Source organism: Triticum dicoccoides, chromosome 3B (assembly GCF_002162155.2).
Source record: "Triticum dicoccoides isolate Atlit2015 ecotype Zavitan chromosome 3B, WEW_v2.0, whole genome shotgun sequence".
In the NCBI taxonomy this organism is placed as follows: Eukaryota; Viridiplantae; Streptophyta; class Magnoliopsida; order Poales; family Poaceae; genus Triticum; species Triticum dicoccoides.
In genome coordinates this window covers 683,156,592-683,168,130 of record NC_041385.1, presented here as the reverse complement: position 1 = coordinate 683,168,130, position 11,539 = coordinate 683,156,592, and the positions used below count along the sequence as shown (strand labels likewise).

Genomic DNA, 11,539 nt, shown 5'->3' with positions numbered 1-11,539 from the left:
ACCCTTTAAGTTTCAATTTTGCATTGCTATACTCTATAAAAAAAGTGTTGTTCGGACCCTGTTATCTTGTAAAAAAAACGAGACCAGCCAGGACTAGCCCTTGGCGGCATATTTTTATAGGATAAATTCTCTAAGCGCCCCCTCGGCTGAGCCAGGGCTCGAACCAGGGTGGGCAGCCTGCGGGAGCGCATGGCTAACCAACATGCCAACGTCCTGTTCTCAACCCCTGTTATCTTGTCAGACTCTCCTCCCATGGCAAATCTTTCTCATGATTAGAGCCCCTATTTTATTTCTAATGAGATTATATTTGGGGCTTCTTCCAGACTGAGGTTGCGAATCCAGCTATTTCTTACCCTTCCGCATTTAATTAACCACCAGTTGAATTGCCAATTGTTGCCATGAAAAACACTCCCATCTTTGGACATGAACATTCCAGATCTGAACATAAAACATAAATTTATGCAAATGCATACTATGATTACCCTTTACCAAAAATACATGTACTCTCTCCGTTCCAAAATAGATGACTCAACTTTATACTAACTTTAGTTTAATATAAAGTTAGTACAATCTAGACTGTTGAAATATACATTATATAAGCAAAACAATCACATACTTCCCACGTTCGGATTCTTGGCACCACTGTAGGGTTCTCCCTGACTCCCTCCGCCTTATCCGAGCCACAATGCTGAACCGCCATGGCTATGACGCTAAATGCCGCCACCAATGGAAATGAATGGGGTGAAGTTATGGGGTCATGGGCACCATTGCTATGAGCTCTAACCGCGTTGTCACGGCAAGTTCCACGTGCTATCATCCACCACCGCTTGATAATGGTCGGCGAGGAGTGGTTCGTGGAGGGGAGCTAGCTTATGGCCGACATTAATTAAGGACTGGCTTGCTTCGAGAGAAAGGAAATCTGAATTCCATAGTCGTCTTCCTCACAAGCTGGAACAACCAAAGGTGTAGGTTAGAAATATACTTTTTTTTCTGTTGGATTGTGCTTCAGAGAATGGAATAGTAACACGCGCGGATTGGTCGGAGGAGGGGCAATGTGTGGTGGCTGGTGGGGAGTGGTCGGTGGAGGGGGCTGCTTGTTTGTTGTTGCTGGCCGCTGATAGTAGATTTGGGGTGGGCCCCGTCTGTAATTAAGGGCCACATGTTGCCACTTTTTATTTTGAAATTCCGTTTTATAGTAACCATTCGACCAACAAAGGGATCAACCCATAAACCTTCTTACTGCGTACCCATGCATGGCATGGCTGTGTCGCTCGCTCCTTGGTTTACAACCCATGCATGGCATGGCTGTGTCGCTCGCTCCTTGGTTTACAACCTGGCCAGCGACACTGCATCGCATCGCTCTGCGTGATCGGACCGGGACGGCGTGCAGACGGCATCCGTCCAAACGATCGTTGATACGCTACTCGCCAGCGTGACCGATCGTTTTGCCGAAGCTGACTTGCCATCCCACCAGGATAGAAAAAATGAATTGGTTTTGTTGGGGTGCGCCAGCCCGTGCAGTAGTGCAAGACACGGGCGAGCCACTGTGGTGGACCCTCTCCTATAAAAAATAAATTTAATATTGTTATGAGGGTGTACCTCACATATCAGATATTAAATTGATAAGAACAGATACTAAAATTGATCTTAGCCAAAAGGCCGAGAAAGGTTGACACGCTGTCCTGCCCTTCTATTTGTACCCTCACGCCCTCCCGTCCCCTCTTCGCTCGGCGAGGTGGTACTAAACGAAACGAGCTGCTTGCTTGCCTCCCGCGCACGGGGAGCGCCTGCCTCTTGCGTGGGCCTCAACGACGGTATCCCCCACCGGGCCTGGCCTTTTTGCCGAGGCCTGCCACGGTTCAGCCTACGCCCCCCGAAAAAAACGTGTAGTGAATCCAGCCGTCGACGGGGGATCCAACGGCCGCCTCGAGTGCCCTCGTGACCTCCGCTCGCTCGCGTCGGGGCCTCGCCCATTCCGCCACCGAAACGTCTCTCTCTCATCTCTTCCCTCGCTCAGCTGCTTCGCCCCCTCCCTTCCCCAGAACCTTCTAGAAGCGGAGCCCCCGCCGGATGTCTCCCCGGAGGAAGGAGAGGCGCGTGGTAGCCGTGGCCGGCGCCGCGGCGCTCGTTGCCGTCGGCCTCAACCTCGCCTTCTCCGCCGTCGCCGCCCACCGCCGGAGGAAGCGGCAAGGTGAGCACCGCGAAACCCTCGGGGATTTTGAATAGAGGACGAGCCTGTGTAGTTGCTTTGGTGTTGCTCGAGCCGCGCAGACCTACGGTATTTCTGTTCAATTGCACAGCAATGCAGCATATGTCTGTGTTTATTTCGCCATTTTGCTGTGCGAAATCGACGCCCGAGACTCAGGAAATTCTGCTTTGGGGAATTTGGCTGTTACAGTGACATGGATATTTATACCGATGTGGTTTCTGAGTAGTTAATGTCTTGGTTGGTTGCAGAGCTTCCAGGGTTTAGTGCGCAGGTCAACCTCTCAGCAGCCGAAATCAAGAGATTGGCTGACCGGATTATTGCTAAGTCAAAGGAAACATATGATGCCGTGGCCGCAGTTCCCCTAGATAAGGTATGTATGCAATGCAATAATGTGACGCCACTGCATTATTATCAGCAGGCTGTTTTATGGCCAGGCGTTCATTTTTATAAGCAGCCTGTTTTATGGAATGCCACTTTAATGTCAAAGGCTTGGCATGGTTTTTGATTTCCATTCCGCGCACACAACCTGATTGTCATACATGAGTAGGCATCATGTCGTTATTGCGCCACATCTCGTAGATACATAGGTCCCTGTGCAGATAAAATAAAATAACCTAAACCTTGCTGGATGCAAGCTTGATATTCATACACTATGTACTAAAAAAATATCACCCTGTTATTGCTGGCTACATGATGTGTTTCATTGCAGGTCAACTTCGCTAATGCAATTGCACCGTTGGCAGAATTAGATGCTCAGCAGTTTCCTCTGGTTCAAGCTTGTGTGCTCCCAAGGATGGTGTCACCATCCGAAGATATATGCAGGGCAAGTGCTGAAGCAGAAAAGCGATTGGATTCCCACTTTCTGCTGTGCAGGTGCATTGTTACTTAGTTTTATTATATCACTTGTTGGACATAACTCTGGGTCATTATACGTTTAACAGGCATTTATTTACTACTGAAAACAATGGGAAATTATGCAGCTGATAGAATTAGGTGGCTGTCATCTCCCCCCTGATGAACAGATCCAAAGTAGAATAATACTTGTTCACAAACTTGAAAGAAAACATTCTAGTTTTGATATACATATATCACTAAAAATATATTTATGTTTCACTCAAAATATATTCCTCGGGCTGTTTTGATGAGGTGAGGGAGGGATGTGGTTGGTTTCAAGATACTAAGGGGTTTTCTGCAAATTGGAGCAGAGAAGTGGGCTATTGTTGCAAAAAGGACACAACTTACCTCACAGCCGTTAGATGCAGATCTAATGGTCAGAAATGACGTATGGCAGGCACCATCATCACCAACTGAGTCTTCTATAGGAGTAGAGATTTTGTGCCCCTGAAGGGTTTCCAGCTGTGCTGGCCTTCTGGGGTTCTTTTGATCTTGCATGATCAGTAACAATGGGGCCGTCGTGCCTCCCGGTCTGTAATGGTCGTGACTTTTATTTCCTGTTTGTAGTAGTGTCTTAAGACATATGGTTTTCTATAATGAAATCGGAGAGCGTAGCCTCTCTTTTTGCTAAAAAAAACCCCGGGAAATTATGCATGCTGGTTCTCAACCTGATGTCTATGAAGCGATGATACTCAAACTGTTTGCCCAGTTCAGTGAGCATCTCTAATATATAAATATCGTCCCAGTAGTCCAGCCTTTTCGCCGTTGTATAAGTCATATGGTGATATATGACTAGAAATGAACATTCTTAAAAGAAACTGAATTCCCTATTATTCACCTTTTTAATCCAATATATTACTGTTGAACCCCTAGTTTAAGAATCCTGTTATTTCCTGCAAGGTGACCAGGCAGCGTGAAGATGTGTACCGTGTTGTAAAGGCTTTCACGGAGAGAGATGAAAGAATAGGTCCAGAAGCAACAAGATTTGTCCAGTGCCTGGTACAATATTCGTGACACTACATGTGAAACTAGCCTCATACATAATCGTGTTCTGACTGGCATCTGCATATTTATATTTGTGGGGTCATCTCCAAGACTCTGAATGATGACTATCTTCTTGTTAGGATCAATTTGTCCATAGTTTTCTGAGTATTGTTGATGGACGGCGTATAATTTGAGTATTCTTGTTAGAGACTCATTGCATCTATTCATCTTATGTGCTGTTACATCTACTTGATTTAACCTCTGCAATTATTGTTGGCACACAGGACTAATCTAAGTTCCTTGTTGATGTTAGATCAAAGCTGAAGTTAAGTTATAGAACTGGCTAATTATGATTCCTTTTAAGGATAGAGAGTATATAGTGCCTGCATACAGGCAGTGTGGCTAACTGCTTGACCCAGTTAGTATGCGATTGCTGACTTCTCTCATTATGGTGACAGGTAAGAGAGTTTGAACGCAACGGAGCAAAACTAACCCAAACCAAGAAGAAAGAAATGGAGAAGTTGAAATCTCTCATCGATGACTTAAATTTGAAGTATATTCAAAACATGAATGATTTCACCAAATTTCTTCTATTAAGCGAGGAAGAGTTAGCTGGAATGCCTCTTGAGTTTTTAAAGGTGAGCTAGGGAAGTGAAAACATTTCAGAGGGTTCAGCATCATGCTTCACGCTTCCAACATTGTGCTTATATGAGTGCACCTTGACATTCAGACTTTGGGATGTTGAAATAATATGTTACCATTTTCTGTCTTCATGGTTGGACGAAAGTGTAAAGTGAATACAAAGAACAATCATGGTATTTCTTCCTGATTATGTTTAACTATTACCGTTTAACTCAGGATCTGGAAGAAACAGATGGAAAGCGCAAGGTTCTGTTGACAGGTTACCATGTCACTCCAATTCTTGAGCATTGCAAGGTCAGTTTCACATTTCTGCTTGATCATGCGCCTGTACATTTGGTTGGTGTCACTGTGAATGGTTACTTAGCGGCTCGTTGCTATATTCTGTGGAGTACTTAGTACTTACGATGGGTTCTTTTGCACTAGAGCCATGTTTGTTCTATGCACTAGCTGCTAATTTTTTTCTTTGTTTCTGTACTGTTTCCAAGGTTGGCTCTACCAGGAAGCAGATCGCTGTTGCTTATGGCCAGAAAGGTGGAAAACAGAACGTAGCCATCCTAGAAAAATTGGTATCCCCATGTCTCCAACTGCATCTTTAACTAAATAAACTGGTATCTTTTGATTACCAATTTCACTTCATCTCATAGGTCACAGCATCATTCAGTTCTACACAGCATTTCTTTATTGTCTTGGCTTGCATCGTTCTAGCTCTTTGAAATAGGAATTTCCTTATTTTCCTTTCAACATGTGGTAATTGCACTAGTTATGCTTGATTAGTTGATAGTGAGCTTCTTAGGCTATCCAGGTGGGGAATGTGAGGAGGGTGCTGATATCTAGACTTACTAAAAGTGCTTGAAATAACCATTGAATGATTGATGGGTATAAATTCATCTATTGCGCATAATTTCATTGAATGATTGATTGAAAATGGGAGTGAGCTTCTTAGGCTATCCAGGTGGGGAATGTGAGGAGGGTGCTGATATCTAGACTTACTAAAAGTGCTTGAAATAACCATTGAATGATTGAAAATGAGTATAAATTCATCTATTGCGCATAATTTCATTGTAGACTAGAGCCATGGAACTGACAACTTACAGTTTTTTATATTCAGGTTCAGATAAGACACAGGCTTGCGAGATTGCTTGGGTACTCCAACTATTCTGATTTTGCTATTGAACCAAGAATGGCAATGACATCGAGGAAGGTTTGTGCTTTCCTGTTGTTAAATATGCTTGAAAGTGTCCATTTTTGGCTAACTGTACCTAGTGAATGGATTCTTCCATGCCAAGTCTGAGCTACTGAGCTTGCCAACAGGATGGCGTTTTGGGCATTTCTTCTTATGTTCACTTGCATCTGTGTATGCCACCAAGTTAACCCCACATGTTCTAAAGGGTTTTCCGCTACAGGTGTTAGAATTTTTGGAGGAAATGTCAGAACAGTTAAGTGATCTAGCTAATAGAGAGCTGACCGTACTCAAAGAACTGAAGGTTTGTACAAAGCTCTCTTTTTGGGTCTATTGTATTTTTGCACTGATCATGCTCTTTTAATTAATCAGTCGAATCCTTTTCTCGGTCTTCTAATTTCAGATGAAGGAGGAAGGAGATGCTCAATTTGGCATGGAAGATTTATTATACTACATGAAAAGAGGCGAACAGCACAAGGTTGATCTTGACATTGGTGAAATTAAGCGATATTTCCCTGTTAAGCTGGTCATATCAGGAATGCTTAAGATGTTCCAGGATCTATTTGGTAGGATTTTACCCATTAAACACTACAACACAACTATCCATTAAATATATGAGCACATTTCCCATGTTTTCTCTGGCAGCGCTACGATTTGAAGAAATTAAGGATGTGGAGGTTTGGCATGATACAGTTCGTCTCTTCTCTGTTTGGGATGCAAGTTCAAGTGATCTTTTGGGTTACTTTTTTCTTGATATCTTTTCCAGGTTTGTTTTCTATGCTTAGTGGTGGAGTCGTCAGTGGCGGAGTCAGGTTTAGAGGAAGGGCGTATAGATGAAGATTAGTGTTATCTTGGTTAAGTAAAGACTAATACGTGCTAAATGCTTTCATTAAGCTTGCAGCTACACATTCTCACAGTGAGAGCCAAAATTAGTGGGTGTACATCTGTACACCCATATCTTGGTGTGGCTCCACCCATGGGAGTCGTAATAAATTTAGTGGCCTCAGGATGCTATTTTATAAAGTTTAATTGAATACAAACACTGAAAGTCGACCGGCAATTTCTCATTTTAGAAATATAGAGAAAGCTGGTTCCTGTCTTATATATCTATTGCACGGTTTATCATAGATGTGCAACTGAGGGAGACCAATTGTCCTAGGTTTTAAACCTACATTTTCAAGAGAAAAATTATCTCAACAAATGTTGATTGAAAGCCCATGAAAGAAATAATGAACTGATAACGCAGCATAAGACACACAAGTCAAAAGCGCATGCACGTCCACAGGAACTTGTCCAGCAAACAAGGTAGTTTAATCACTAACTTGCCATTTTTCCCCTTTACAGGGAAGGAAAATATGACCACACCTGTGTTGTGGCACTTCAGAATGGATGCATGTGTTCTAATGGTTCACGTAAGGTAACTCAGAAAATCTGTATATTTGCTATTGTAATTTCAACGCGATTTTCTTGTTTGCTCACTTTTTTGAAAGGATCGTGAGTCAACCTTGTAATGTTATTTTTCTTACTGTAGCATAGTTAATTAAACACTTTGGGCGGTTGAGCTGTTACAGGCTGGTTGTCTAATGATGTCTGAAATACCTATAATCAACGGAAAGTACACCTGGAGTCTACTTCAATGACGAATTATTTCATTATGTTAATTCAGCAATTTTTTTGACAGGTTCCGGTTGCAGTCTTATTATCTCAATGTCCGAAAGAGTTTGATGGGAATTCAGCATTGCTACGGTTCCCTGAAGTTGTGAGGATATTTCATGAATTCAGTCACGTGGTAGACTAACCTCAACCTTTCATTGCATGTTTTTCCAGTCAAATTCTTAAACCAGAAATATTCAAATCGTCACAGTGAAGTGTCTTTAAATTTTCCCTTGAGAGGAGAAAGATGGTTCTGATTAATACCAGATTGACAATTTATCTACTCATATGTTCCATATTAAATAAAAGTCACTGTACTAATTGTTTCAACATCCTGCAGGTTCATCATATATCGAACAGGGCCACCTTTTCTAGATTTTCAAGTCTCCGTCTGGAGGGGGACTTTGCTGAAATTCCAAGCCTGTTACTCGAGAACTGGTTGGCATATTTCTTTTTTGTCAGTAATATGCCAACACTTCTGTATAATTTTGGAAGATGCCATTTCTTGCATGTAAACATAACATTGTCATCACAGGTGTTACGAGAGCATTTCCCTAAAAATGATGTCCGGCTTCTATCAGGTGATGAAAAACAGCACTTGATGTTTTTGTACTGAAACTATCTTCAAACTCTATGTATTGCCAGGAACAAGAATGAAAATGTAAAAGAACTGGTTCTTTTGTGTAACCTATATGAAATATTAAGCCAATCGAGTTATTCTAAGCAATGGAACTACAGCTACCGAATTCATAGATAAGAAACAATGTTTGCTTCTTTGCATGACTCAAGAATCCTAATGTTAAAAATTAGTATATGAGATGGTTGCTATGACTTTTTTTTGAAAAGGCGAATTTGATGACGAACCAAAATAAAATAAAATACTTTAACAAGTTCTTGTCAATCTGTTGAAGCTTGTGCCAACTAGTAATTGAAGCCTTCTGTTCTCATCATTGTAGGACATCACAAAGTCTGTCACTACTGAAGCTTGCCAGTCACTGAAAAGAAGGCGGGACATGTTTGCTGGCCTGAAACTGAAGCAAGAGATCCTTTTGTGTGAGTCACTTTTTTATTCTATAAGCATGGGGAATGAGAATAATCATCCTGAAAATACTTGTCTAGCTCTGATACTCCTACAAAATAGCGAGATGCTGATATATTTTGTTAACATCACCAGGACTTCTTTGACATTTCATTGTCCCTGTCTCCTATCCTTCTTGAGTCGAGTAACAATATGTTCTAATTTTGCACCCATTAGGCATTCTGCTATTTGAACATCATAAATCCAGTCCAATTTCCTTTTTTCCCACCTATTCTCTGAAAAGTAAATATTTTCTCACCTTTACTGGTTAATTCAGTAGTCGCTACCAACCTAGTAGCCTTCTTGTTAGTTCATTGATTACGACAAATATTGCATCCGTCCCAAATTAGTTGTCTTAGATTTGTTTGCATCCGCATGTAGACCAGGAGCGGACCCAGGGAAAAAATTGAGAGGGGGGAAAATGTATGGGCATATTCACTACCTAGCAAGGTAAGTATTGGTATAAACTAAAATTTTGGTCATGATCACCTCATTCTTCACAAGGTATCAAGTTCATTGTGAAGTGAAAGTAAATTAAAAATTTGAGACAATGATCTGCATCAATATGAATATCACATTTGATGTTTGTGCGTGTTTGCATCAATCTGAATATCACATTTGATGTGTGTGTGCGTGCACAAACAAATGATTGTTAGAATTTTTTATAATAGTTGATTCGAATAAATTGGAGCCTATGAGTCTGAACTAGCCAATATTGCCCTTAAGTAGGAAATTGCATATTAAAATTTGTATGTGACAAAAAAAATGGTTGAACAGTTGAATTGACCTAATTATCCAAATCGATGGATTATACACATATTTTGATGTTTTATACGGCTCATCTAGATTTCAAAAGGAGAAAGACATGGGCAAACGAATGAATAATACACAAATCTGATAGCACACGTGCAAGGCCTAGATTGAAATTTCAAACAGTTGAATTTCAATTTTTATAAGATTGGAATTGCAAACTAACAAAAAAATCGTAAGGAGGAAAAACCTAGATGTGTTATATGGCTCACCTTGATATCAATCAGAGGGAGATTACAGAATCGGGGTTTGCTTCCCCACAAAAAAAAGAAAAGAAAAAAAGAATCGGGGTTTGCTGATGGGGTTGTGCGACGGTGACATCGTGCAAGGCCGCAGGGGAAGGATACATGCAAGTCAGCAGTTGCCGCCGCCGCCGGTTGCGAGCGGCAAGGTCAGGGCTTCGGCCGTCTCGTGTGGGTGCGTGCGTGCACGAGGAAATCTGAGCGATCTGCAGGCTAGACGCTGCAACACCCTATTTCTTTCTGGGCTATTTCTTGACCTTTTTCACACTTCAGAGTAATGGGCTTTTGAAAATACGCAAGGAATCGGGCTGAGTGGGGGCAGAGTATTCGTCCTAGTGGGGGCACACATGCATAGGCAGCAACACGTATATAAGCGAATGGAAAAAACGAGTGGGGGCAGCTGCCCCCACAGGCTCCAACGTAGGTCCGCCCCTGATGTAGACAAATCTAAGGCAACTAATTCGGGACGGAGGGAGTATTACATACTGTAGGGTAGCCTTCTTGTTCACTAGTTTTGATCTGCACCTTTGGTTTTACCAGGCCTTGTTGATCAGATAATACATACAAGCGAGAATGTGGACATCGATGACTTGATCAAAGATCTTCATCCAAAGGTACATTCTAAACGATTTCGATTCACTTGTATGTTACTTATGACCACTGAGGCCTTGTTCGGTTGCGTGTGGATCCGAGTGGATTGAAGGGGTTTGAAGGGGATCTAAACCTCTTATTAGTCAAAATATGAACCAATCCTTACCAATCCCTCCAATCCCCTTGGGGAGAGGATTAACCGAACAAGGCCTGAGGGTGAAATGCTCTTTTTTTCAGGTAATGCTGGGGATACCTTTGTTGGAAGGGACCAGCCCAGCTTCATGCTTTCCCCGTATTGCTGTTGGCTATGACGCTGTGTGCTACAGTTACGTATGGAGCGAGGTCTGAGCAAACACTACTCTAGAGGCTTGTTACTTCCAGCATATGTTCGGAAATGATAGAGAATGATATATATTTGTGCATGCAGGTGTTTGCTGCTGATCTATTCACAACGAAATTTAAAGATGACTTGCTAAATCAGCATGCAGGGTTGAGGTTTAGAAATAAGGTATTGAAGGAAATGATGCTCTTCTAGGCGTGTTATTTGATCATATATTCATGTTGTTCACAAACGCTTTTGCATTCATTTCAGGTATTGGCTCCAGGAGGCTCGAAAGATCCTCTTGAGATCATAACTGACTACTTAGGAAGAGAACCATCGCTGCAGCCTTTCATTCAGAGCAGAACAAGGAACGCTTTGTGAAAGATCGTGTAGCACTAGGCCATAAAGTTTGACTACCGTTGAGTTTTTTTTTCTTCTCCAACATGAATGATTACCGTTGGTTTCAGATTGACAGTTTGTTACGTGATTGCAGATCTGGTTAATGGTCAATGTAAATTTGTGCTAAGCACTCTTGGAATAGTTATTTCCTGACACGAGCCTACTCAGGATTTCAACTTTGTGGCGTAATACCTTTTAGTGTCTGTCACTAGTTTCATTTCCCCCCTCTTTTTTGCTGAACTATCACGAGTTTCTTTATGTCGCAAGGGAGCGTGGACGATGAGCCTGGAATATGTTGTTGCATGAAGCATGTCTTGGCAGCTTTCACTTTAAAGCCTTGCAACATCAAGGCAGTCTTTGAAGGAAATGCGTTGCAAGCACACAAGATAACTCTCATTTGAACAGACATGATAATAGACTTTATCTTGGAATTTCAAATAAAGTGATTGATATTTCAAAGGCAAACCTGGTAGGAAGGAAATAGAGCAACAAGGTTGTCAATGTTGGATGGCATAAATTATTCACGTGCTATGGC

The 11,539-nt window shown here is 41.9% G+C and overlaps 1 protein-coding gene and 1 pseudogene across 2 annotated transcripts; one reads left to right on the top strand and one right to left on the bottom strand.

Annotated features, from left to right (window-relative positions):
• Window positions 1–1,498: 1,498 nt before the first annotated feature.
• LOC119282862 lies at window positions 1,499–1,671 on the bottom strand (annotated as a pseudogene).
• Window positions 1,672–1,966: 295 nt separating this feature from the next.
• LOC119277834 (probable thimet oligopeptidase) lies at window positions 1,967–11,244 on the top strand. Of its 2 annotated transcripts, XM_037559156.1 has the most exons (20): window positions 1,968–2,191; window positions 2,458–2,579; window positions 2,919–3,082; window positions 4,012–4,102; window positions 4,546–4,725; window positions 4,946–5,023; window positions 5,215–5,295; window positions 5,838–5,930; window positions 6,133–6,213; window positions 6,313–6,475; window positions 6,555–6,675; window positions 7,254–7,326; window positions 7,591–7,698; window positions 7,903–8,000; window positions 8,098–8,143; window positions 8,519–8,615; window positions 10,233–10,306; window positions 10,521–10,625; window positions 10,711–10,791; window positions 10,876–11,244. In XM_037559156.1, the coding sequence occupies exons 1-20, from the start codon at window positions 2,071–2,073 to the stop codon at window positions 10,984–10,986; spliced, it is 2,088 nt and encodes a 695-aa protein (XP_037415053.1). In that variant the 5' UTR covers window positions 1,968–2,070; the 3' UTR covers window positions 10,987–11,244. The 2 variants fall into 2 exon arrangements, 1 of the variants encoding a protein (XP_037415053.1); XR_005137347.1 differs by lacking the exons at window positions 10,711–10,791; window positions 10,876–11,244 and adding an exon at window positions 9,022–9,090 and having other exon boundaries at window positions 1,967–2,191; window positions 10,521–10,571.
• Window positions 11,245–11,539: the final 295 nt, after the last annotated feature.

Excerpts from the sequence above, each read along its gene's own strand:
- LOC119277834 (XM_037559156.1), top strand. The coding sequence starts at position 2,071 with ATGTCTCCCCGGAGGAAGGAGAGGCGCGTGGTAGCCGTGGCCGGCGCC. Across the intron at positions 2,580-2,918 it reads CCGCAGTTCCCCTAGATAAG|GTCAACTTCGCTAATGCAAT; the intron begins GTATGTATGCAA and ends GTTTCATTGCAG. Across the intron at positions 10,626-10,710 it reads ACAGTTACGTATGGAGCGAG|GTGTTTGCTGCTGATCTATT; the intron begins GTCTGAGCAAAC and ends TTGTGCATGCAG.